The sequence below is a fragment of the Argentina anserina genome, chromosome 2 (genome assembly GCF_933775445.1).
Source record: "Argentina anserina chromosome 2, drPotAnse1.1, whole genome shotgun sequence".
NCBI classification, from domain to species: Eukaryota; Viridiplantae; Streptophyta; class Magnoliopsida; order Rosales; family Rosaceae; genus Argentina; species Argentina anserina.
In genome coordinates this window covers 12,185,112-12,211,016 of record NC_065873.1, presented here as the reverse complement: position 1 = coordinate 12,211,016, position 25,905 = coordinate 12,185,112, and the positions used below count along the sequence as shown (strand labels likewise).

Sequence of the window (25,905 nt, the reverse complement as noted above, 5' to 3'; positions counted from 1 at the left end):
CTGGAAAGAGGAGATATATAGAGGCAGATAGCATACAATCTCCAAAGACAAGGAGAATTGCCACAGCGCACAAACTCCCTCACTTGACGTACAGTTCCCTCATATATATGATTACTAGCTAGATTCTTCATTTGCATGAAGGAATTATATTGTTTTTCCAGGATAATATATTAATATATATATATATATCCACACATTGGCACTTGAACACTGTCAAGTGGTTTGGTCTCTCAGCGTGATGTGAGAGAGACAATGACAGTAAAGTACAGTGGATTACGAGAAGCACTCCCTTATTTCTCCAACTGCGTAGATGTCAAATAGTGATGACAAACACCTAGTCCGGTCATGAGCTACTTACATGTGTTTTGCCTCTGAAAAATCGATCGGTTGTCACGTTAATCATATAACTTCTGTGCTGTGTATCTTCCTTGGAGACTAACTGGTTCAGTCGGTGAAGCAATATATCGAAATCATCTTGGCTCCTTATGAGGGCGAGACGTACATATCGATCTTCAGCACCAAAGACACTTCCTCTGCGGCCGTACACATTAGCTTCTTCCTGGAGAACTTGGTAGCAATCTACGTCCTCTAGTCTCTCGCACTTCACCCATGCATAGGCTGCCGACCATGTGAAACAAATCATATTTGTGTCATATATCGGTTTTTTAGTTTTAGTTGCATTCTTAATTTCTTATCACAAAGTACTATTGTGAATTTGTGAATTGTGACCGTGTGCATCTGTGTGTGGCAAACTTTCTCACCTGGAGATGGTCTTTTAATTTTCTGGAAAAACTTGCAGTATAGAGGTTCATCTCTCTGCACAGAAAAGCGGTTTGACAAAGACAAGGTGTTCCTCAATCTTTCCCAACGTTTCCGCATAGTGGTGTATCCGAATTTGAAGATTTCTTTCCCTCCACCTTCTACGACTACATTCAAAAGCTTCATAGCTCTTAGCTGTGCGTCTCGAGATATACCCAAATTACTAATAAGAGTATGGTGCAACATTCTTTGGTACACTGCCTCGTCCTTTATCACTGCCCACCTGCATCAAAACAGTGTACGTCTGTAAGCACATATAACTTCGACAACACTCGATCCGAGTTGAGATAAATAAGGTCCTCGCATGTTACCCTAATCTAGTACCAGCATGGCCAGTGAGCTTGGAAATCGAAAACACCATGACGTCGTCATTTGCTGGAGTTGGGATTGGTGTGAAATGTGGCCAATAATAAACACGATCATAGATTGCTGCAGAATTCGGTCCTTCAAAGTTTGCGTTGTTTAGCTTTCCATCGGGATTGTTTGGGGCGGTTACAAACTCAATAACCCTCTTACTTCCATCTGAGATGTTCTTCAGCAGCGAACCATCCCCTTCGAACTTGTAATTTACTGACTGGAAGTATTCCGTTTGCGTTTCATAAAGCTGTGAAAATATACCACGTACACCAAATTAAAGAATCAGATTTAATCATTTATAATGTCAAGTGTGATTCCTAGCTAGTAAGTATTCCTGGCTCCTACAGCATTCCTACTTTCCTAGTTATTTGACAGTTTTAAATAATTGTCCAACAAGTTACATGATCAGTTATTACCCGTTAGATGTAAAGAACTTCAGGGTGATGGTAATAGTAATTATTGGTTAACGTACGTACCATGCATGCAAAAAATTTAACCTAGATTAGGAAGTTGAATCACACCGCGTAATAAGGAATTGTAACAACAATACTAGCTGGTGAAGAGGATAATGAGTCCGAACTATCGTTAGATGACGAAGAGAGCGCTTGTACTGCCGCGTTGAGGAGATGGGTTGAACCGGCACCAACTACAATGTACCTTCCTTGAGTGACTGCATTACCAGCAATGTCGTGTACTTTGCGAATGAGCCTCTCAAGCTCTTGTGAGATGTAAGCTTTATCGGAGAAGGTATAGCCCATTCGATGCCACCCTGCTACTAGAATTGCACTTTTGGAAGCATGTTCCATCCAGAAGGGCTCTAAGAAAAATGGATCCCCACTGCAACAAACAATATACACTGTAACTAATTCATTAAGGTTCTCTTTTGGCGTAGGCTTATCGCTTAACATCGACCAATTTTCTCATCTAATTAATTAACAATTTACATTTATTAATTAACGTTCGACTCATCGCCTGTCCTCTCATCATGTTTTTATTTTTCACACTTTTTTCATGAAAAGCATTACCCTTTACTAGTATAGATTTACATTCCTAGCTAGCATTATGATGTTTAATTGTTTATTGCTTTCTCATTTACATTCCTATCTTACACTTTCTGCTCTAGCAACTTTCTGATACTTTACTCTTCAGCCTTAGGTCAACCCAACTCTTTCTTTCAAAGAGTTTTAATTAACATTTCTGGTATTCCTACAACTAAGTGACTAAGCAAGAAGGCGCAGAATGTCACACGGAGGACGGAAAGTGAAGATTGACGTCGAGAGAAGCGGAAGATATGACATGGGGCAAGGTTTTCCATATAGTCCTATAGTCATGCTTAAACAAAATCCGAGTGAAACGAGCAGGACTTGAATATCTTCTTATGCTTGTACGTAATGGAGGTAGCTAGTTAATAATCCTCGATGTCATGAAAATTATATATTTTCGTTTATTTTCCTCAGCACATAATTGTTTAAAAAACCAGAAAGAACACCGTACATATAATTTCACTTAAGCACTCATCAGGCTGCAAGTTCCTGCAGGACAGTTAAACCACAAGTCCTTAATTTGGTCATCAGTCATCACAACCTCTTATTTTTCCGATTAAGAAAAGACATATATTATATGTCATATTCTACTGAACTTAAAGTATCTATGTCATATTCTACTTAACTTCTTAGTTAACAGCAAACAAATGAAAAACCATTTTGGACCCACTATCATAATGGGGGGCTCTAATGATATGAACAACACAACAACAATAATTGAGTTTAGGAAAGCACTCAAGCACAAATGTCACTCTTCCATCTTAAATGGTTGGATGGGTACATATTGACCATCATGTATATATATATGATTTCAATTTTCATATATTAGTGTTTGGACTTTCTTCTCTTGAAAGGGAGCTTTTGGAATCTTTAGGCTGGGTGGCTGATCGAGGATACAAAGTTCCTACATGATTCATTGATTCTCTAATAAAGAGAATTAAATGTTTATATATAATTTCAATAAAAGAAGAAGAAGAGGGGGTAAATAAGGATCTAACGTTAAAGTTCTTTGTATAGTTATGGTTGTAGAGGGAGATAATATCATCATATTGTTTTTATTAGTTCATGCAATTCATTATTCTTTCTTTCTCTGGGATCCCTCTTTCTCTACTCTTTTTTATTTATTTATGGATTGTCTTGGATCATCCTTAATATACCTAGAAAACAAGAAAGTTATGAAGAATTAATATCATGGAGCATATATATATATATATATATATATATATCTCCAGAGTGAAGTTCTAATTTAATACATTTTTCGATAAAATTTTTTCATCATAAGTGATTCTATATTATGTTATTCAAGATCATCTCTATAAAGTTTCATCCAGTTTGATAATAGTTTTGAGCTTTTAAAATTAAGATTTACATCAATGGTTTACATTGAACAGTTTTAATTCGTTCATTAATTTAATATAATTTCAATACTTTAACGATAACCGAATTGGATGAAACTTTATAGAGATGATCTTAAATAACATACCTAAATATTGAATCACTTGTGATGAAAACTTTTAACCTAAAAATGTGCTAAAATTGGAACTTTATTCTTTAATTTCAGAATATTCACTTTGTATACATATTATATATATATATATATATATATTAAGTGTATAATTAAGCCTTATGGCCTAGAATGAAAGAAGGACAAACCCGTCAGCGTTTGATTCACAGTCTGTCAAGAACTGAGAACAATCAGAGCCACCAAAGCAAGAATTGCACTCGCAAGCAGGTTGATTGCCATCAAGAACCAAGCCATCCAGGTAGGCTCTGCCATGCCCCGAGCAAGGCACGGCGGCGACTTGTTCCGCTTCTTCCGCTGCCCTTCTGCTCCAACTGAGCTCCCACTGACCTCCATGTCCATAGAGCTTGAAGATAAAAGACAGATTGACAACTACAGAGAATACCAGCAGGCACACAACGGAGGAGTTTGGTTGTAGCTTAGCCATGACTATCGAATTTGTTGGGGTTTCAGAATCTCTAGCTTATAGATACTTTGCTGGGATAAGATCCTCTTCTTAGAATCTCTTATGTATAGAAGGATATGTGTGGACATAATTGACGTATATGTCTATGTCTTTGAGGAGGACATAGTTTTTATAACGCAGAGGCTTGATGAACCCTCCGCACCATTAAATTATATATATATATAGTTTATATTCAGAGTGAACAATTATTTTAAAATTAATTACAGAGTGAAGTTCTAATTTTAGCACATTTTTCGGTCAAATTTTTTCACTATAAGAGATTCAATATTTATGTATGCTATTCAAAATTATCTCTACAAAGTTTCATATAATTCGACAATGGTTGGAGCATTTAAATTTGAGATTTACACGAACGGTTCATGTTAAACAGTTTTAATCAATTAATTGATTTAATATAATTTCAATACCTTAACGATGTCTGAATTAGATGCAATTTGATAGAGATAATCTTGAATAACATACCTAAATATTGAATCACTTATAGTGAAAAAATTTGTCCTGAAAGTATGCCAAAATTAGAATTTCACTCTTTAATTTTAGAATAAATTTTTATTCTGAATAGAGAATATATATATATATTAAAAAATTATATATATATATATATATTAGAAAATTTGAAGAAGCTCATACTCTTGCTGTTGTTGCATCCGAAGAAGAAAAATGCCACAAATAATTATGAGATACGAACAAGATGAGAGACTGATAATCAAGTGGGAAGGATTACCGTACACACCTATAATATAGTTATATGTATTTGTTATTTCCGACTTAATTGAGTGCGTCTAATGCTCATGAACTGATTGGCCACTGAACTATGGGGCCCGAGTCTCGCATTTGAGGTCATTTTTTATGTTCTGGCTGTCTCCCAATGATTCCCTCAATTATTTGGGAGGGTACGTAGAGGAAGTTAATTAGGAACAATAGAAACATGATATGCATATGACCGAATACAACATTTAATTCTAGTTAGCTTTTAATATTAAGTAAAATCTCGTTAAACTAATATTCGATTAATTAATAACTACATTAAGATAATAATTTTTGTCAGTCTCAAATTATGGCTAAATTATAAGTTAATAGAAATTTAAGACACCCCATCAGATATATAAATTAATAATTTCTAATTATATATAAATAATTGTACATTTACAAGTACTTTGTAAAGTACGATTCATTTGTTACTTTTTTTTACTTAGAAATGATGTCACTTTAAATCTCATTATGCTATTTTCTACATAATAAAAACTTCTGGTGTGGTTTTATCTTAGCGCGACAAGAAATTATATATCTAATGTATTTTCTATCATGATATATTTTTTAATAATATAATACATCCAATAAAATAGTAAATTTGATAGTGGACATATAATATGAACAATGTAATACATGTAAACAAACTAATACATTCAATACTGTTTACGGAATAAAAATGATCAATGTGGTACATTGAATAAAGTACAACATTTATTTTCTAAAAAAAATATTTATTATATTGAAAAATTAATAAGTTATTAAGTTATCAATAAAAATAATATTTATTAATTTATCGATATATTAATAACGCGTTAAATTAATAATTTTTACTGGTCTCGAAACCTATAATTTAATAAGGTTTTACTATATATACTTTGTTCTTCTCTCCAACACTCCCTTTCTTTTTGCCCCATCATTTTCAGTCATATGTATTCAATCACAGACCTGGATGATTTTTTTTTTCCAACAGACGTTTAGTTCGATTAAGGGCTCATGTAATTATAAAATGGGGTGATATTGCAAATATATAAATTATAAATGAAATTCTAAAATAAAGATAAATCAGAAAATAACTATGCAGAAACAAAAAATTCAGAATTAAGAAAATTTGAAACGATAACTCAACCAATACCGAACGAATAGAATGAAAAGTTGAGTCGTGTGTAATACCACAGTGTCTTTAAGACAATTACGCCACCTCTACAGGTGCAAGGATTCAATGACATTAGTCTTCCAGGATACAACTACAAGAATACCAGTAAACTGGAATGAACCATTTCTATCACAAGAACAAGAGAGCTAAGAATGAAACTTAAAGAGAGAGAGAGAGAGAGAGAGAGAGAGAGAGAGAGAGAGAGAGAGAGAGAGAGAGAGAGAGAGAGAGAGAGAGAGAGAGAGAGAGAGACTTAAGGAATAAGTTTCTCAATCTGAATGTGTTTCTGAATCAAGTTCTGAATCCGTTTTTAAAATAATGGAATAATAGATTGCTATTTATAGAGGAAAACTTGGATCACTAAATGAACTCTCATGAATTTAGAAATGAATTTGTTATGATAAGTTACAACGGTTACAAAATGAATTTACATACGTAACGACTGTTACAGACGTTATGTAATAAATTCTCAAACGTTACGACTTTTATCTCAATGAATTTCATTTCATCCGTTACGCCTGTTAGACAATGAATTCGACAGTTACAGAATTCAATCTTATGAAATCTGTGATTACAAAATTTAATCGTATTGAATCATGCGTTATAAAATTAAAGTGGTTAAGTCGTCACACATTCCGGAATTCAAATGGTTTTCACGTTTACAGTGATAAGTTCTTATTCACACCATAACCAATTTAATCAGATAAATATACGTTTTGTAACTCTTAATACTAGAGAATACAAGTTCATATTTATCATTACAAATTTAAGTGCGTCCACTCAAATTCCTTTAATTAAATTGATTTAAAATAATTAGTAAAATTAACTATTTTTTCAACATCTCCAACGTTATCAACCCATACCCATAATGAGACACCCTCTATAAAAAATAGCTCTCCACGGTTAAATTCATTTTGGGTTTTAGGCGGCCAACTCATACTACCGCCCATTTTAGGTCGACTATGAAGGAGGAATACCTATTATTGTTGATTGTGGGGCCTGCAATTCTACCAACCAAAATGAACAGAGCAATTGATCTAACGGCTACAATATATCACTAATTTAATCTAACTGACTCTAATTATACTGTTTTAATTAGAGAAAATTATTATTTAGTACCAACTCCAATCTTAAATTATAAAAAGGTCAATGAAAAACATCTAATTATAAGATGGTTATCATATTAATTATAAATTAGAAAAAAGTCAACAAGCTTTAAACAAAATTAGAAAAAAAAACACTTTTTAAATATTTTCCGGACTGTTTTGCTCTTTCTCACTCATTTTCTTTTTCTTTTTTCATTCTTCTTCTCATTCCGGCCATAACTTTGTCGTCCGGTTATGAATTTGAGTGTGGTTGATACTATTGGAAAGATCTTTCTTCTCTTTTTCATTTGATATCATACCCACTCTGAATGACAATCGTACAAGGTGCATAAACCGTTGAAAGGAGTTGCCGCTGTCTGTGGCGGTACTCCAAGCTTTTCCAGCAAAACCGGATCCCAAGGCTCCATAAAATTAGCTACTCTTTTGATTCTAAACACATTCATACCGATATCCTTTGAAATTTAACATAATTTCGCCGATTTATATTTTTTTCTCGACATGTCCCACCACCAGTCACAGTTGTAGTCAAACTAATTGTTACAATAACAACATTGTCATTGTCATTGTATCTGGTAGTGTGCCTATGTTATGAAAAGAATAAAATGTGAAAAAAAAGAATGAGTAGTATTAATGAACCTTTGTCACACTGGTTGTTACAATAGCGACATTGTGACTACTATTCTATATGGTAGTGTGATTGTCATTGTATCTGGTAGTGTGACTATGTTGTGACAATAAGTAAATGTGAAAAAAATGAAGAAGATTAGAATTGATAGAAATAATGAATTTTTGTCTACTGTAATGTGATTTTGAACTTCTCAAATAAACTAATACAATCCAAATATCAACACTGACATTGTCACACTAGTAGTCACACTAAGAGTCACACCAGGTATCACACTGATAGTCACACCATTAGCCACAATAGTAGTCACACTACTTTTGTGACTAGAAAACTAGTCATTTACACTACATGTTACACTAACATTATTCTGTGATAGGTAGTGTGATTGATGTTTTGACTTGGTTGGTAATTTTTGAAACCCCCAATTCTAATCTATTGAACGAGAGTGGATAAAAAACCGAAAGTGAAGAACTAAGAAATGAAAAAAGAACAAAAGAAAATAAGAATTTCTATTGGGCACCCAGAAAATTGTTCTAGGCACATTTTTCTCTTTAAGGTCTTCACCTCCTCTCCAGACCTTCAATGGCGTCGACCCCAAGCTCAAGGACTTCCTCGGTGGTGGCTGCAACACCAGCACCGCTATCGTCTTAACTACTGCATCCGACCCCATTACCACCGCATCCTTCACCATCTTAATTTATTCCCATCGACACCCACATCTCCATCATCAACTGCTCTGTGCAGCAACTCGATGTCATCCTATCCTCTCCTCCTCCTCCTCATTGTCGCCGCTGCTCCAAACCGTCACCGTCGATGAGATCTTTGAGTTGCTGCTTCAGATTGTTTTTGGCTTCTGGTTGGGCATAACGACGCCGGTGGAGACAAAGTGGACGGGCTTGGTGAAGTCGACGGCGACTTCCTATCAGTGGGTCTCCAACATCGCTTTCTCTCTGACTGTTGCTTTGGCGAGGTGTGCTAGTGAAGTCACTGGCGAAGAAAGTTTCAGTGAAGGTCCAAATCGGATCAAATCGATCAAATCACAATTTGATCTGGTTAATTGCAATGGCACAAAACGTAGTTTTTTTCAGAATTTGATGGACAACGCTTTAGCCCATTTGCCAGTTGATTTTTTTTTTATAATTTCCGTTGGTGACTTTTTTATAAATTAATTACTCTTTAAATTAAACAATATATTATATATGATGTATAAATAACCATTTCTTATAAACTAAAATATTAAAATAGAAAAGCCTGGATATAAATTTTTCCTATTCTTTCAAACAGCTTTTCATCCAAGTGTAATTAGAACTGACCTACATGCAATAATATAGGGGGTGGGCACGAGACGGGATGGGACGGGACAGGGCTTATCCCACGTCCTGTCCCACTCTTTTGAATCGGAACGGGATCGGGACGGGACGAAGGTTTTTAAGAATGCATCCCACTCGGAATTAATCCCGGTTGGAACGGGACGAGATCGGGACGGGATGGGACAAATCCCACCTTCATATGAAGTTAAATAAAAACTTATATTTTTACTTTTTCATCAATAAAGTAACATTCAATAATGAAATTTTAACAAAAAAATGCATATTATGTTCAAAATATTATAATGTACCAGTATTATTTGAGTTGATATAATTTTGGAGTTATTAAGAACATAAATTAGTTTCATTTTGATACAAATATATAAGAATTTTTAAGTTTTTATTAAAGGTGGGACGGGACGGGACGGGACGAAACGAGATATAAATTATTTGTCCCACGTCCCATCCGACTATTATGAAACGAGACGGGATCGGGACGGGATCAGGATTTCCGTTTTTTATGCCCACCCCTACAATAATATAAACGTCATCCTGGTCTGTTGAACTTCCAACTCTGGTAGTTGGTTAGCTAAGTAGCACGGACACGGACACGAGTGCCCGTATTGGACACGATTCGATACGTAGACACGACATATAGAACTGTTTTTGGACACGGACACGTGGTGGACATGTTAATTAAAAATTATTTTTAATATATATATATATTTATTTAAAAAAATAATTTATAAATTGAAAGTATTTAGAATTTTAGATGTATATATATGTCAAAGTGTGCATTAAAATGATGAAAACATAACTTGATAAGTACCTTGGATAACCAAGGTTCGAATCCCACCACAAGCATTTTTATTTTTATCACGAGTTTCTCTGCTTATGTATATTAAAGTGTGCATAAATATAACAAACACTGAATCTGTTGGAATGGTTGAGGAGTTGTTGAGTGCCGTGGATGACTTTCACTTTTATTATGAATTGGTGTGTGTCCGCGTGTCTGGACCGTGTCCAAAGTCAGTTCGCGTGTCCGAAACACATGTGCGTGCTTCATAGGTGGTTAGTGATATGAACCCAGAAGGATAAGAGTTCATGTTGAGAGCTTGCGTGGCAAGGAATCCGTCATGATAGGGACACGCCGAGAGTCTAAAAACTACGTAAGGTCCAAGGATATGGACCACCCCCTAGAACCCTAAATCGATCTCGATCAAGCTAGCTTGGACACCAACATTTCCTTCCAGCACCCAGACACGTCAATAGTGACGCATCAGGCCTGGCATGAGCGACGCCGTTCTTGCGAGAGATATCAAGCATGTCCAGTCAGACCAGAGACAACGACGCCACAGAGCTAGCTAGGTGTGACTTCCTGATCAATGGAGGATTTCAACATGGATCAGGAATGGCAGGCCGGGAATATTGACGCAAATACGCTGGGAGGGCTCCGGTTTAGAATATGCGTATTTGCTATAGTTGTTTTTTACTAGGTAGATGTAAACCGAAGAGCCTACAGCAAAGAGGAAAGAGTTTAAATTGAGAAGGCCAAAAAGAACCCCATACATACATGCTGAACAACTGCAATCCAGAAACATGCACGCTGTTGGAGATGTGATGGAATCATCAGTTTAGCCTGCGACCGATTAGACTAGTCTTGAACATATCTTTATCGCTTCGCACATTGGACGGGTTAATGTAGTTGAAGACTTCTACAAGAATGTGGCAGAAGTCTTGGGAGTCCTCCACATGATCTGCAAATGGAGTTTAATGAAAGTAGAGATCAATAGGAGATTTCACAGACTCTGAATGGGAAGTTCGCAACTCATGCCAACTAACATCCAAGTCAATGTGGTGACCCGTATATAATCAGGAGGAACACTAATACAATATCTGCTTAGTAATATGAAGAGCCAGCGGGTGAGGACTAAGCGGAAGAAGGGTGACCTAATATCATGATTGTCAGCGGCGAGATCTAGGACACCAAGGTTGATGCAACGTCATCAGTAACCATGGAGGCAGGTACCAGAAGACGGGAAAGGAAGTGCCAAGAGAACCCTAGAATACTCTAGAGCAAAGACATGCTCTCAAAAGTCAAAACTCATCATAAGTGAATCATAAGCTACATAATACTAATTTAAAGTTTATGAGTATACTTAAGTAGACCATTACAAGGCAACTAGGATTACGTTTCTCGTTTACACATTCAAGCAGACTGACATCTACCCTTTCTTTTTAGATTTTATGAAGCAAACTAGTTCAAAATATTTGCCTAGCACCTACTGTGTGCATCCTAACCATCAAAACACATATCAATTAGCTTCAGTAATGCTTGGAATCCTGATCCCTGATGCGCCTTTGCTCAAGTATTTGCTTCGTCCTTTCAAGAACACCAAAGAAAATCGAACCTCCAATACCTATCCACAGTACTCGTGGCCCAATGCCCTGCAGCAAATGGCAGAAGAGAAGCTCAAGGAATTGCCAGTCATTAACAAATGAAATGATTTGCATTTTCAACACTAATGTTGAACCATTTTCAACACTAATGTTGTACCAAAACAGATACTGTAGGGTTGATTCTTTAAGCACATACCACATTTATTTTTAAGTTTTAGCTGAAAACTATAAACGAATCACTGCATTGGGTAAAGTCTTCAGATTTTCGCTCCATAATTGATAATCAAAGACATTATTAAGCCATAGAATAGCTGTAAACATGACTTGATAGTCCAATTTGTAGCGTATCTCTGGGTTCTGGGGTATGAGAATGTTGGGGTAAGTGGTAATATATACTTATTATAATTGATCAATGGAACACGCTGTAAAACTAAGTTCACTTTTCCCACTAATTTCCTATAGTTGGTAGTAATTTGATCTTCCATTCTACTATACTTCTTTATGTCCAAAGCGTATTAGTGTAGAATACACAATTTTTATGTATTAGCAAGTTTTTTTTTCCCTTTTGAAACTCAAATGGAGCATGAAGGAAATACAGTGCACAGCATCAAAAGAAAAAGTTATGCATTAACTGGATAAAAATCAAGACATGGTAATTCTCTGCCACATGCCAGGATATGTGATGCAGAGCAGATATGAAAAGCTTACGACATTTTGTAAAAGGATGTGAGCTGCTAATTGAGAAAATTATAACTTCCAGATAAAAAGTGCTTAAACAATGAAGCAGCTACCCATTTAAAGAAAAACAGAAAAAAAAACACAGAAAACAAACAAAACAACAAAAGAAAATAAAATTTCTCATTAAAAGCAAGGGCAAGTAAAATAGAGACTGGAGGGCAAATTGCATTTTCAAAATAGAGAAAAATAAGAAAGAAGAAAGTACAAGCATTCTATCTCAAAAGGACCAATTTTTATGAGATATTGAGCAAACCTTCCAAAGAGCATGATTTCCTTCTTCTCTTATTATGGTCCCAATACAGTCACAAATTCCTTGGTACTGATTTCCAGATCCCTGCAAAGATTTTGAAGTAAAGAAAAAATGGCGGAATAAATTTTTTATCACATCAAGAAAACAAAAAAGAAAAGAAAAAGGAACAGTGAATAGGGATATGGAAACCAATACCTGAACCATTAATCTCGTTTTTATCACATCAAGAGGAGTAGTTAAAGCACCAGTTATTGCACCTAAAAGTTAGTGACATTAGATTGAAAAGTTTATTAGTAAACAGCACAATGTATATACATGATTCACCTGGCGCAAAAGAGTTACTCATATACATTGAGCAACCAAGCTCACATGTACAGGTTCCATTCCTGGAAGGAAAAACCCAAATGCATGGAAATTGGAAATCATTACATGGGTAGCCATTTCTCAGTCAGATTCTAAACTGAATTATACCATCATGGATACTATATTGTGAGGCTGAACATCCTAGAGTGGTAAAAGTACAACGAGGCTATCAAATGTTATCTTCTTTATACAAATGTTGAACTGAAGCTTAATGCTCTACTCGTTACAAAATACAAGTAACCTCAGTGCACTTATTAGATCGATGGATCCCAACTTGGTCCGATCTGGTCTTATATGGAAGCTGTTCAGAACTTCAGATAAACAAATCACCACTCACTACAAATACCTTCAGGGGATGGAAAAATTCGTAATGCCATTCTTTACATCTCCACAAGTTGACATGCTAAAAACGATCTTGACTAAGAACTTCTTCCCTTTCTTTTTTTTAGTTTTAAAAAAAGTTTGATTCTATCATGATAGAAAGACACCTCAAAAAATATTTTCTATGGAACCAACTACTAATAGTTTCATATATTAGTATCTTTCCACATTGACTTTGTAGCCAGCCTAGGTTGTGAAATAAAAGTTCTAAAGGAGGAACAGACAAAATTTCAATCAGGGCTGCGTGCCTGCGTCAGAGTATAAAGACACCATTGCAAGGAGGTGATCTAGATAATACATTTGTATAGTGTCTGTGCATATGGGCTCACAATTTTTTGCATTTAGGATGCTTCATGAAAGGTGAAAGGAGGGTCAACAATTACAAAAAGGTGCAGATGTTTAATTTGTTTACACACACACATGCACACAGAGGGAGGTTCAAGACAGGAATGTCCTTGCCCTAGAAATTTGAGGATCACATTAGTTTTAGTATGTTTATAGATAATAAATCACTCATTCTCTAGTACGTGTGCGCATATCAATCCAACTAATAAACTAACCACACTGAAAAACGTAAATCTATTCGGTTAGATCAAATTCGTTCTAATTTTATCTAACCTGCAACATTTGTTTGCACAGTTTCAATGACCATAATATTAGGAATTTGGTTGATGTTTTTACTATTCTTACATCGGAATGTAAGAAAAGGTTGAAACAATTATTTTAGGTCTAATCCTATTAAAAAAGATTAAAAAATCCTCAAATTTTAAAAGGAGGGTCCTCTCGGCACCGGCTTCATGTGTAAATGTATGATCTTCACACATACTCAGATGCACATAGGCTATTGTACCATACATTATATCCTAAGGATAATAACAGGAAGAAACATACATGCACATCGTGATTAAAAAAAAAAAGGCAGCCAAGTGACACTTAAAAATTAGTTTAGATATTAAATTACCAGCAAAAGCACCAATCATAGCAACTTCAGGGTCATTCAGATCTCTTCGTGCCTACAGGGAAGTCAGAATAGTTAGATTAGATTTATAAGAAGACACATCTACATATTTCACTGCAGATCCACAAAAAAAAAATACAATTTAGGCAGAGAAAATGGAAGTTGCAGAAACCTTGTCCAGCATCTTTCCATTGTATTCTACATATGGTTTGACATGATTAATTACAATTATCCATAAAATGTGTCTTTCCTTCTGAGCATGAACAGATTTTTATTCTTTTTAAACTATTAATTAAATCATATCATTGGTCTCTGTAATTTGAACAAGACTGTTCTGGTAATTATAACCTAATAGTTTGTTAACGTTGCAATTAGGCATAAAAAAGAACATTTCGATCAGAAATGCCATCTGTTTATCATACGGGAGATTACCATGGTCAATTTACGAGCACATAAAGAAACTTGTGGCATCTCTATGATAAGAAATGTGACTTTACACCATAAATTGCCAACTAAAGGTGATTCTGGACCAAATTGCAAGATTAAGAAACTATAATAGTATAAATGCAAAAGTTGAGACAATATCAATTCAAGTAAAACCAGGTCCAGCTTCCTGGGACAGAAATTGATCATGCATCATTTTTACAACCACGAACTTTTATGTACATAGGTATTAGGTCCAGCCGTACAGGTGAATAACGACTAGGGAACTATTTCAGATGCAAAAGGTTTTCATCCTTGTAGGCAGAATTCAGTAGATTGTAATTATGAGCAGAAATTAATAAATTTTCTGATCAAGGAAAATGATGCTTTTCTTTGAATGGAGGTCTTTGTTTTGGTTTTACAATTTCCTTGAATATTTCCATTAGATATTTAAATATGATATAATGTATTGTATCTTACCGCTAGTTTAAAACCTATTTGAAGCTGCTCATAGATGCAAAACTGAAGTGCATCAAATGGTAAATCTCGCAATAGAAATGATCCATACCCCTGCAATCTCGAAAGACGATCAAGGCATCAGCACCATAAACAGTTTACAAACAAATAAAATTAATTTTCCATTAAGAAAAACATCTATATAAATAGGAAGAAAGAAAGTTAGGCCTCTATTTCAAAGTAACTTAGCTACTCTTTTTCTGAGTGATATTTGCTATCTTTTACCAAACAAACTTGCAGATTGAAAACTTGATTCAGTAGGAGAAATTAAGAATGGAAAACGCTGAATGTGATGTACCACGTAAAGACCTTTGAAACCCTCCTTAGCAATAATAAGGCGAACAGCATCTGGGGCAGAAGCAAACTGCGCAGTTTGCATCCTTTGCTTGATAACCTGAAAATGGATAACTCGATAACATGCAGAAGACAAAATAAAATAAAATAAAATATAATAATGAAATATGAATAAAATCAGATTAACTACCTCTGTTGGCACTCGTACAATAGAAGAAGCAGCACCTCCAATAGCACCTGCAGTCTGATTGATGTCTGAATACCTGTTAAAATAATAATGGCCTGATCTTGTACACTGAAAGTTCTACTTTTCCCTACCATCAACCAATACTACTATTACTATTACCAACACTATTACTATCCTCTAAAAAAAAACCAATACTACTACAGTGAGAAGTGGATGTTAAGTGATGGAAGATAGTTCTACTACCAATCAATCAGTCTACTTCAGAAATTATGTCTACTACAGAAACTTAAACTTTATAATTATGTGTTAGATTTATGTATTTTGTAGCTCACTAATTAACATTCCCCAAACATGATGTCCCCAAACTTCTTATGGAAGTTTTTGCTAGAAAACTGCATAATTAATCAGCTTGTAACTGTTCAATTATTTAAGAATCATTTTTCATAGAATCTTAACGTCAGCCCTCATATATGAAACACAAGGGAACATACCAGATGAGCTAAGGCACTGAGATTATCTGGGAGTGACTTCAGCAATTTCTGCTTCGTAGGTTCATATACACCAACAAATATAGCAGAAGCCCTGTGAGGAAAAAGAATCTATCACCCGCATAACATTGAATGAGAGAAAATCAGCAATTAAAATAATTAATTTTGCACTCCTCTTGTATGGAATTGTTCCAAATGAAAATCTAAATGCTCTTTCAATAGACAAATGACAGTGATCTATTGTAATATCATCCAGCACTTTCTTCCACTAATGGGATGCTTGATTTCTTGGGAAAGTTTATAGAGTTAGATTCAATAATGCAAGTGCTTTCTAAATCATGAGAAACAATCGCAAAATGGGTGCCTACTCATTTTCATTTTGAATGATTCTTGTTCATGTCCAAAAGATTGAGGAAAATTGATGATATAACAACAAAATCAGATAGCTTTCTCGTGTACAACAAAATTATAACAGTGAATAATCAAATAGTTAAGTCAGAAAGTAGTTTTTGGACAAGATTGGACCCTCCATTGACCTGTTAGCAAGAAAAGTTTCGGAAAATTACATAAAATGAAAGAGGACACAAAAGAGAAAATACAAAGACATGAATGCACCTGGAAAGAAAGAACAATCTCACTAAAACATCTGTACACAAAAGTAATAAATTTGTATTTTATTTTATATATATGTTACTTTGAACTCCAGAAACTAATACACATCTGAAGCTTTCTTAGTATACTTGCTCATAGGCTTGAAAATAAAATAATTGATGTTAAAGCAATATAGCTGGTTTCTCCAACCAGAAATGAGTTCCAGCGTTGCAGAACGTGATGCATATAAATCTCACCTAGTGACCAAAGGTTCTTTAACATAAATGATCTTTACAATGTTGCTAGACCCAGGAATTCTGGGAATGCTGTGGCTTCCTAATTTTTTCTGTTGTTAGTTTCTTTTCTTTTGGCCTCTGTGCCCCCTCTGTAACAAACAAAAGAAAGGTTCTTTAACATAATTTATCTGGGAAACTCAAATCTAATTGGGACTTAGTGGAAAGACTTATAAAGCTGGTTTTCGAACTGAAATGAATTCGTGTATTACAGTACTGATACTGATCCAATAACTGAATAACATAAGTCATTTAAGCGTCAAACTCGAAATCACTTCACATTGAGTGGAGGAACTTCTAAACTCTTTTGCAGGGTTGTATGCCCCTTCCCGTGTGGCAATATATTCAACGCATACACTGAAACAGCTTAAACTCGGTGACTTGGACCACATGAAGGACGCCAGTCATTCCCACATGAGATAATATGCTCTAATACAAATAATTCAACCTCGAGCATCACACCAAAACCAGTTGGCATTGATTGGACATGCCCAAATCCTAAAAATAACTAATTGCCTATGTCTCATTTCTCAGATGTGGACACACTAGAACAACAAATATGCAACCCTGTTCATCGCACTAATATATACTCTGAATGCCCATCTTTAAAAATCTCAAGGAAATAAGGAGAGAAATAAAAAAAATCTACTTACGGTAAAACACCGGCAAGATTTCCAGCCAACCCGGAATATAGGCCCTTCAACATAATCTTTCCTCCAGCATGAGCAACCTGAGAGTGAATGCAACAGAAAATGCCAACAGTTTCAAAAAAAAAAGTAACCAAAATATATCACTCCCTAAAAGACAGCCCAAACACACATAAACAAAATGGTCGTTATAGAAAAAACATGCCTGTAATCGAGTTTTAATGGTGTCAATTGGGTACAATGCGGCTTCCACAACAACACCAGCAGCACCACCAGCTATGACACTATCTGCAACCAAAACCCAAAACCCAAGATACTCAATAATGTGATAACGACATGTTTCTAAAGACTGGAAATGTTAGTGATACATACCGCAGAATACACCCAAGAAATCAAATGGCGAGGCATTTGGGTCTTCACTCGTTTTGCAGCTTATGACATCTGCGATCAGACGGATCAGTTTAAGCCGATCGAGTTGGGTGAGAGAGACAGAGACATGAGAAGAGATTAAGAAAGGTAACCATGTGGATGTGGCTGACAAGATTCCGGTTGCATTGCCGGTGCACGATTTGGAACTGCTGCTGAGCTAACTCTTTTTTTTTTCCAAAATGAAAATGAAGACGACTTCTTTTTCCAAACAAGAGATCTATGTCTAGCCTATCTTTAATCTTTTATAGATCCGGCAAACACCTATTGATTTATACAATTGTACTAGTTTGTATGTGTGGTGCTACCCTTTCCCCATTCTAAGTTCGAAATGAAGATCTTTTTTTAATTGATTTCAACACAAAAAAAAGACACATCATACAAATATAAACAACAATAAATCTTATATCATCAATTATTTCATGTTTTGTTTTCTTCAACAATAAATCTTATATCATAAATTATTTCACATTTTATTTTGTATCATAATTTTAAAATCAATGCTGCCAAATATTTTGGGGATTTAACTAAAGTCGTAATTATGGTTCTTCAATGATTAATTATTAACTAGGTAGCACGGACACGTGCTCATGACACCGTATTGCGTGTCCGACACGGACACGGACACGCGAACTGATTTTGGACACGGTTCGGACACGCAGACATGCACCAACCCATAACAAAAATGAAAGTGCTTATGGTGAGAATCGAACCTTGGTCATCCAAGGCACTCAACAACTCCTCAATCATTCCAACAATTTCAATTTTTGTTATATACTTATATTTATGCACACTCTAATATATATAAGGAGAGAAACTCGTGGTAAAAATAAGAATGCTTGTGGTGGGATTCGAACCTTGGTTATCCAAGGTACTTATCAAGTCTTTAGCAATTCTAACAAGTTATGTTTTCATCATTTTAATGCACACTTTGACATATATATACATCTAAAATTCTAAATACTTTCAAATTTATAAAATATTTTTTTAAATAAATAAATATATATATATATATATATTAAAAATAATATTTAATTAACGTGTCCACCACGTGTCCGTGTTCAAAAAAATTTTTATATGCCGTGTCTACGTATCAAATCGTGTCCGTATCCGTGATACTTAGATTACTAGGGAATATCGATAAAAATTATAAAATTATTACAATAAATCTGAGACGTCAAATCTTACACTGTCGTTGGATTATAAGTCAGTGGAAAATATAAAAGGAATAGATGGAGAACTGGGGGAACTCTCTCGCGCTCTTCTCCAGGTTGCAGTGCCACCGTCTGGCCACCTTTGGCCTTGAGAGCATCATCATTCAATTTGCCACCTTATCCCCTGCTTAGCCCAATCCTCAAACCTTGCAAGCAAGTTCTGGGGATATTGAAATTGGAGGCAGTGATGAGAGTTTGGAGCTCCGACGACCTTTTTTTTTTTTTTACCACTGTGCCTTTGTCGTTAGTTACTCCTCTCCCTCAGCGAGGAGGGCAAACGTGATGTTATTCGCACACTTTTCCAATCTTGTTCCTTATGCAGTATTTTAATACGCCCTTAACTAAATAAGTCAATTTAATAGGAAATGAATAAGGTTTAGCAAGTTCGCAAACACAAACTATTCTTAATAAGTGAAGTACCTTTTAGTAAAACCTATCGCTTTTCTATCTAGTGTCGACGACTAGGGTTCTGAAAATCAAACAAATTTACCAAACTATGGCAATCCTTTGGTTGCTTGTTTTCCTTCTCTGTACGGCCGTAGGTATGCCTCCTTAAGGACCTGGCGGTGGAGTTGAAGTTGTTTACGTTTGTAATTCTAGAGTCTTCGACGACTCATTTAGTGAGTTGCTAAGTCTGGTGGTGATCGATTGATGGTGGTTCTGATTTTCTGCTGGTTATGGTTGATCTTGGGGATAGAGATTTTGTTCTTCTCACCAAAAAGAGAATGTCTGAGAGAAAACCATTTTCTTTGCGGGAATTTGCATTTGATGTTGGTGATCGACACTAGATTGTGTTTGTTGAATCTCGAGTTGTTATCGGCTTGTATCTGTGGCAGATTGAGTGGTGGTTCCTCGAGATACAGGTTTTTGATACCTGTAAACGTGGGTTCTACATGAGTTGCAGTTGAGATTTTTGAAAAGTTATCCCGACTGTTGTGATAATGAATTTTCTTCTCTCCTCTCTTCCCAAAAAAGAACAATAGTGATTCATCTCTAGAACAAAGATACCAACAACAAAAATATGTGAGGTCCAAAGCCGAATCTCATTATCAATATTTCAACATTGATATCACATTACATTAAACATGAGTACAACACAATTTGCAAGTATAGTACGAAAGGTTTTGGCAATATTCCTGCCTATCTTCCAAGAGCCCCGCTTTGTAGGGACTCGGCCGACAGAACATGTCCCGTTTACACACGTTTTGACTAAAACCAGATTTTCACGCGTTCATCATCACCTAATTCGTTTTCAATTCCTTCAATTTCACCCAGAAATGAAGTCTCACATTATGGTCCCCTCTACGCCGTAATCCCATATGGTCCAATGCTTCGATACTTATCTAATAAAAGGAGAGAAACCACAACACGCTTCGTAACTTCCATGTCTGACTTTCATCTCTCTATCTCTCTCTACTTTTCACGTTTACCTTGTTTGGAAATGGTCAATCCTCCTTGGGATTCTAAAAATCTCCTCTCTGACCCAGAATCTCCAAACTAAGATTCCAAATTTTCCTTTGATAAAAAAAAAAGATTCCAAATTTTCCTGCTGCTTCTTCTTCTTCTTCTTCCCTCCCCCACTTTGGGTTTAAGCTTCACACTTCTCCCCCCAAAGCCCTTTAGATTTTCTAAAACCTTCTTGGCTTTTTAGGCAGATAGAAGTTCTATCAAGAAAAAGTCAGTTTTTGGACGTTTTTCTTGGGAAAATATTATTCTTGGGATCTTTCTTCTGCTCATGCGACCCCACCCCATTATATAATTGGTGGATTTGATTCGAGGTCATCGCTGCTTCTTTGATTTTGGGGCCAAAGCTTCTTTCTTTTATTCCACAAGCTCTGACTTTGAATATATAAGGCTCTCTCCAGATTGTCATCAACCTGCAGTTTTCTTGGACCTTCCTTCTTGTCCTGTTTCTTCTACTGTAAGTTTTGAATTCTGTTTCAGTTCGTTTATTTCAACTATGTTGCTTGTCTTCTGATGTTTTGATCTTTCAAGTCGTTTGCTTTATACAAAAAGATCGGTTTTTTTTTTTCAGTTAGATGTAACTATTAGGAACCAAGATTGGAGCTTTGAGCTTGTTTTCTTTTATCTCTGAATTGTAGTTTCTTGATTCTGGGGTGAGTTGCATGCTAGATTAATCGGGTGGATTTTGTTGTTTTCATCTGTGTACAGGGTTTCTGGTTGTGTTTTCTTCTCTGTGTTGTAATTTTGATCGGCTTAAATTTTAGAAATGTAATCAGTATTAAAGATTGCTAATTCTGTATTCTGCAAAGTGATCATTTTCTTTCTCTGCCTTTCAGTTCTTTTCAGTTTAAACTTTATTGATAGTGATTCTGGGAAAGTAATCCGAAATGCATATGAAGGAAGTTAATAGTTTTGACTTTGTGCTATGCAGGTTGATCTTTGGTTGCAAAGAATTTGCTTTGTTTCACTGTATTGAATATACACAATGACCATAAAGACAATTGGTTTCATTGAAGGTTGTCCCCCTGAGGAATTGAAGAAGGTACTTGTAGCTGTAGCTTCTGAATGGGGGGATGTAGTGGATGATATGAATTCCTTGCAGGTCATCCCGCTGAAGGGGGCCATGACTAATGAGGTGTATCAATTGAATTGGCCGACTAGGAATGGTGATGAAGTCCGGAAAGTTATTGTCCGGGTTTATGGTGAAGGGGTTGACCTGTTTTTTAATAGGGATAACGAAATTAGGACCTTTGAGTGCATGTCCAAGCACGGTCAGGGGCCTCGTCTTCTTGGACGGTTCCCAGAGGGACGTGTTGAGGAGTTCATTCATGCTCGGGTATGTGAACTCTTTCCTTTATGCCATTTCATAATAAGTTGATTCAAGTTCTTATTGATGCATGTTCTTTGGAATACTTACATCAGTTGTGCCATAATCATCATAATTATCATACTTTACTTTATTCTTGAAAGATAGTGGCACATGGATAGTGTATTAGTATTTTATTGCTTTAATAAGAATAAGAATGAGGTTCAATGTGCACTTTAGAACTATAATGGACAGTGCTGACTGCTGAGTGTAAAGGCCAAATTATCCTTGACCATTTTTTTAAAGAAGTATTGTACCTTAATTGTTTGTTTTGGAGTTGTGACATGGGTATCTGGTACCCTTATGTTTGTGTTAAAGAAAGGTATTAATCATCTGAAGCATCTTTCGTAATAAGACCAGAAAGATAACTTCTAGGCTAATTTCAGGATTATATGTACTGCAGTCTTTATTTTGATAAATAGAATAACTTATTTCCATATGTACAGAATTCCAAATTGCATAATTGTCATTCAATCACACAACTATTGTTATACGTATGAAGATGTAAGAGTTTTTGTTCTTTCCTACTTTCTCTTCCCGCTTGTCTGCATTGTTTAGCTGCAGCTTTGTGAATCATCTAATTCTGAAAGGTGATGATAGCAGAAGTAAACAATGAAACTAGATGCATTTACTTTGGTAGCTAAAACACCAGGGTTGTATGAGCTCTAAAGAAGTACACAACATCCAAGTTTGTTAATTCTTTGAACAATAGGTGGACCCAAATTCTCGAATCTCTTAAAAATAAAGCTAAAATGGACGTTGTTGAAAAAAGAATCCTTGATGTTTAGCCCGATCTTTTCCTGTACCCCATTGGAAATAAATGTATTCCATAACAACGTTTTATATGCCTCACATTTACAGACACTATCAGCTGCAGACCTCCGTGATCCTGAAATATCTGCTATTATAGCAGCTAAGCTCAGAGAGTTCCACAATCTGGATATGCCTGGTTCAAGAAATGTAGTACTTTGGGACAGAATGAGGTATATTATATATATATTTTAAAAGATAAATTTCCAATCAATTATTATAATCTAATGCTGTTTATTGTTGCTTTAACAGAAACTGGCTTACTGAAGCTAAAATTTTGTGTTCAATTAAGGACAAAGAGGATTTTGGGTTAGATACATTGCTGGAAGAAATTAATATGTTGGAGAAGAAACTGTCAGAGGACTGTCAAGATATTGGGTTCTGTCACAACGACCTGCAGTATGGTAACATAATGATGGATGAAGAGACCAGATCAATTACTATAATTGTGAGTATCTTCCATTCTTGTTTATCCTGACAAACTTTAGAATTGACTACATGTGATAATATCTGTGACCGATGATGCTTGGTCAAGACCACCTGAATTAATATATTTGACATGGACATCAACTAATTTAGCATATCATCCATAATAATCACTTATTAGTGTTAACTTCTTGAATAGTAGGAAATAGAGATCCCTAGGAATTATGAATATAGATGTTGTAGGGTGGATACTCTACCTTCTGATACAGTAATATAGTTCTTGAACAGAATGATGACTATAATCAGACATTCAGAATGTTCTTGTCTGTTTTTAATTGATTGAACAAAACAGTACACTGAAAGCCAAATGGGACTTCATACTCCACCCATTTCCAGTTTTGATGAACCTGGACTGTGTCTAATCTAAATGATGAAATGCATCTTTTAGATGAGGAGAAGTTGAGCATAGTCCTTTTCCAGAGAGGGGTCTGTTTAATATGCCTTAGTTCAATTTTATAGACCTCTTTCTGTGACTATGTGATAATTTCCATTTTGTTTTTTTCTTAAATGTTACCAGGATTATGAGTATGCCAGCTACAATCCTGTTGCTTATGACCTTGCAAACCATTTCTGTGAAATGGTAGCAAACTACCACTCTGAGGCACCTCACTTTTTGGACTATAGGAAATATCCAGGTAAATGTTGGTCGATCTTTTAATACAACCGGATCTCTTTTCTCCTGCTTGAACTCTAGAATTCAATCCAGTTGCAAACTAAGAATAAGTATTTTTGTTTTTTTTTATTCCTTTCAGGTTTGGAGGAGCGCCGGAGATTTGTGCATCTATATCTGAGCTCTGCAGGTTAGCCTCTAAGTTCCCCAACTTCTCTATCATCTATTATGAGTGTCTAACACCGGTGATTGATGTTGGTCATTTGCTCTTTGGCTGTTTTAAGTTTCCCGTATATGGTACAAACCTACAACACATTTAACTTATCAAAGCTTCAGCATATATGGCTTATAGTATCTGAAAAGTTTACGATTCAAAAAATTGTCTTTGTAAATTTTTCAGTTCAGATTATCATTCTTGTTAAATGTCTCTCTTTATTTAAGCAAACTTGCTGGTTTTAACTTAAAACAAGGAAAGTTCACAGTTCTTATTATTGCTTCCCATCTACCAATTGCAAGTTACAGTTTGGGTTTTGTAGCAATGTTATGGATATTCAGATGAAAATGGAGTTATAAATTGACCATCTTCTTTGAGAACTTTTATTAAATCTGTAGCTTACTTTTCTCCATCATTTCCTATAGGGTACGAACCCAGTGATGCTGAGGTGGCACAGTTAGTCGACAAAGTAGAGCAATACACATTGGCAAACCATCTCTTTTGGGGGTTATGGGGAATAATCTCGGTAAAAAATTCTGCACTTTCTGATTAAAGTTCTGTTGACAGTATCCTTGTGTGCGCATTCAAGTGACTGTCTTTGCTGACTTTGTTTGATAGAGAAAAATCTTATTTCTGGTTTTCAGGGTTATGTGAACAAAATTGATTTTGACTACATGGAGTATGCAAGGCAGAGGTTTCAGCAATACTGGTTAAGAAAGGCAGCACTATTGGGGTCTTCAGGCGATTTTGTGTGACAGAAACAATAGTCTTGGAAGCTTACTATATGTCATGTTGAGGGCTTCCAGGTTTTAACCTGTGTGATGTTCATATAAAACGTACCTTTCATTCCCTTTGAGAGCACTTAAAATCCGTACTGGATGAGCCTTGTACAAATAATTCTCTTTCTTATGTGTTTGCTAATAACTTGTACAAGTTTCTCATCAACTAAGCAGCAATGGGTGCTCTAGTGAGCTTTATTGTACATGAACGACTGTTTGTTGGATATTTAGAAAGTAAGCAGAACACATTGGTGATCTACATGATTGATGATTGTGCCTGCGCGTATATAATTGGCAGTACAGTTTGCAACATCTTTTACTTCAATCGTGATTTTGTCTCTCCACCAGATAGCTTCAATTCTTGCTTCAATTTATAGTTATTTCAACAGGAGTGTTTTTCTGCAAGTGAGTTTGCCTGCATCATGATGCTAATGTCCTTGACCAATTTTTTTTTTTAAATCAAGTAAAATATCATTAAGATATGATTCGCTCCACGAGCAAATAGAAACCACATAGAACCATTGCGTTCCTCATATGCTAATAATGCTGTAGCTACTAGTCTGTGATCAACAGTATTGCAAAATTTGGAAACATGCTTTAGAGATGAACCTGGAATAAGTTTCATCCTCACGCAAATAAGAAGGATGCGAGCTGTGTCTTCATAACGATGAGGGCACAACAAACACCCAACATCACCTGTAAATCCCTTGGGTCCTGAATTCTGTCTTTTGTTGGAAGCAAATAGTTACATGCTCTCCACACGTTAGTCTGTACCTTCCCTTGTTAGAAAATATATGAACCTTTGGCAAGGTCATATGCATTCATACTTTTGAACCCCATTCACCTTCATGCTTGG

The 25,905-nt window shown here is 35.6% G+C and overlaps 3 protein-coding genes across 3 annotated transcripts; 1 reads left to right on the top strand and 2 right to left on the bottom strand.

Moving 5' to 3' along the window:
• LOC126785399 (tryptophan aminotransferase-related protein 4-like) lies at window positions 1-4,320 on the bottom strand. Its single transcript, XM_050511077.1, has 5 exons — window positions 3,873-4,320; window positions 1,698-2,013; window positions 1,131-1,423; window positions 762-1,042; window positions 1-618 (listed from the first exon to the last, which is right to left on the bottom strand). Exons 1-5 carry the CDS (start codon window positions 4,166-4,168, stop codon window positions 344-346), a joined length of 1,461 nt encoding a protein of 486 aa, XP_050367034.1. The 5' UTR covers window positions 4,169-4,320; the 3' UTR covers window positions 1-343.
• A 6,935-nt stretch (window positions 4,321-11,255) lies between these two features.
• LOC126785405 (probable S-adenosylmethionine carrier 2, chloroplastic) lies at window positions 11,256-18,277 on the bottom strand. Its single transcript, XM_050511084.1, has 12 exons — window positions 18,202-18,277; window positions 18,053-18,121; window positions 17,886-17,968; window positions 17,687-17,763; window positions 16,153-16,243; window positions 15,665-15,718; window positions 15,479-15,574; window positions 15,145-15,234; window positions 14,245-14,296; window positions 12,735-12,796; window positions 12,543-12,623; window positions 11,256-11,599 (listed from the first exon to the last, which is right to left on the bottom strand). Exons 1-12 carry the CDS (start codon window positions 18,233-18,235, stop codon window positions 11,477-11,479), a joined length of 912 nt encoding a protein of 303 aa, XP_050367041.1. The 5' UTR covers window positions 18,236-18,277; the 3' UTR covers window positions 11,256-11,476.
• Window positions 18,278-20,919: 2,642 nt separating this feature from the next.
• Window positions 20,920-25,374, top strand: LOC126785404 (probable choline kinase 1). The gene is made up of 8 exons (XM_050511083.1): window positions 20,920-21,241; window positions 21,716-22,120; window positions 23,012-23,133; window positions 23,213-23,408; window positions 23,964-24,081; window positions 24,199-24,246; window positions 24,696-24,796; window positions 24,915-25,374. Exons 2-8 carry the CDS (start codon window positions 21,770-21,772, stop codon window positions 25,023-25,025), a joined length of 1,047 nt encoding a protein of 348 aa, XP_050367040.1. The 5' UTR covers window positions 20,920-21,241; window positions 21,716-21,769; the 3' UTR covers window positions 25,026-25,374.
• Window positions 25,375-25,905: the final 531 nt, after the last annotated feature.

Excerpts from the sequence above, each read along its gene's own strand:
- LOC126785405 (XM_050511084.1), bottom strand. The coding sequence starts at position 18,235 with ATGCAACCGGAATCTTGTCAGCCACATCCACATG. Across the intron at positions 18,122-18,201 it reads TTGTCAGCCACATCCACATG|ATGTCATAAGCTGCAAAACG; the intron begins GTTACCTTTCTT and ends GTCTGATCGCAG. Across the intron at positions 17,764-17,885 it reads CCATTAAAACTCGATTACAG|GTTGCTCATGCTGGAGGAAA; the intron begins GCATGTTTTTTC and ends ATTCACTCTCAG.
- LOC126785404 (XM_050511083.1), top strand. The coding sequence starts at position 21,770 with ATGACCATAAAGACAATTGGTTTCATTGAAGGTTGTCCCCCTGAGGAA. Across the intron at positions 24,247-24,695 it reads TCTATATCTGAGCTCTGCAG|GGTACGAACCCAGTGATGCT; the intron begins GTTAGCCTCTAA and ends CATTTCCTATAG. Across the intron at positions 24,797-24,914 it reads GGTTATGGGGAATAATCTCG|GGTTATGTGAACAAAATTGA; the intron begins GTAAAAAATTCT and ends TCTGGTTTTCAG.
- LOC126785399 (XM_050511077.1), bottom strand. The coding sequence starts at position 4,168 with ATGGCTAAGCTACAACCAAACTCCTCCGTTGTGTGCCTGCTGGTATTC. Across the intron at positions 2,014-3,872 it reads TGTGAATCAAACGCTGACGG|TGGGGATCCATTTTTCTTAG; the intron begins GTTTGTCCTTCT and ends TGTTTGTTGCAG. Across the intron at positions 1,043-1,130 it reads CATGCTGGTACTAGATTAGG|GTGGGCAGTGATAAAGGACG; the intron begins GTAACATGCGAG and ends GTTTTGATGCAG.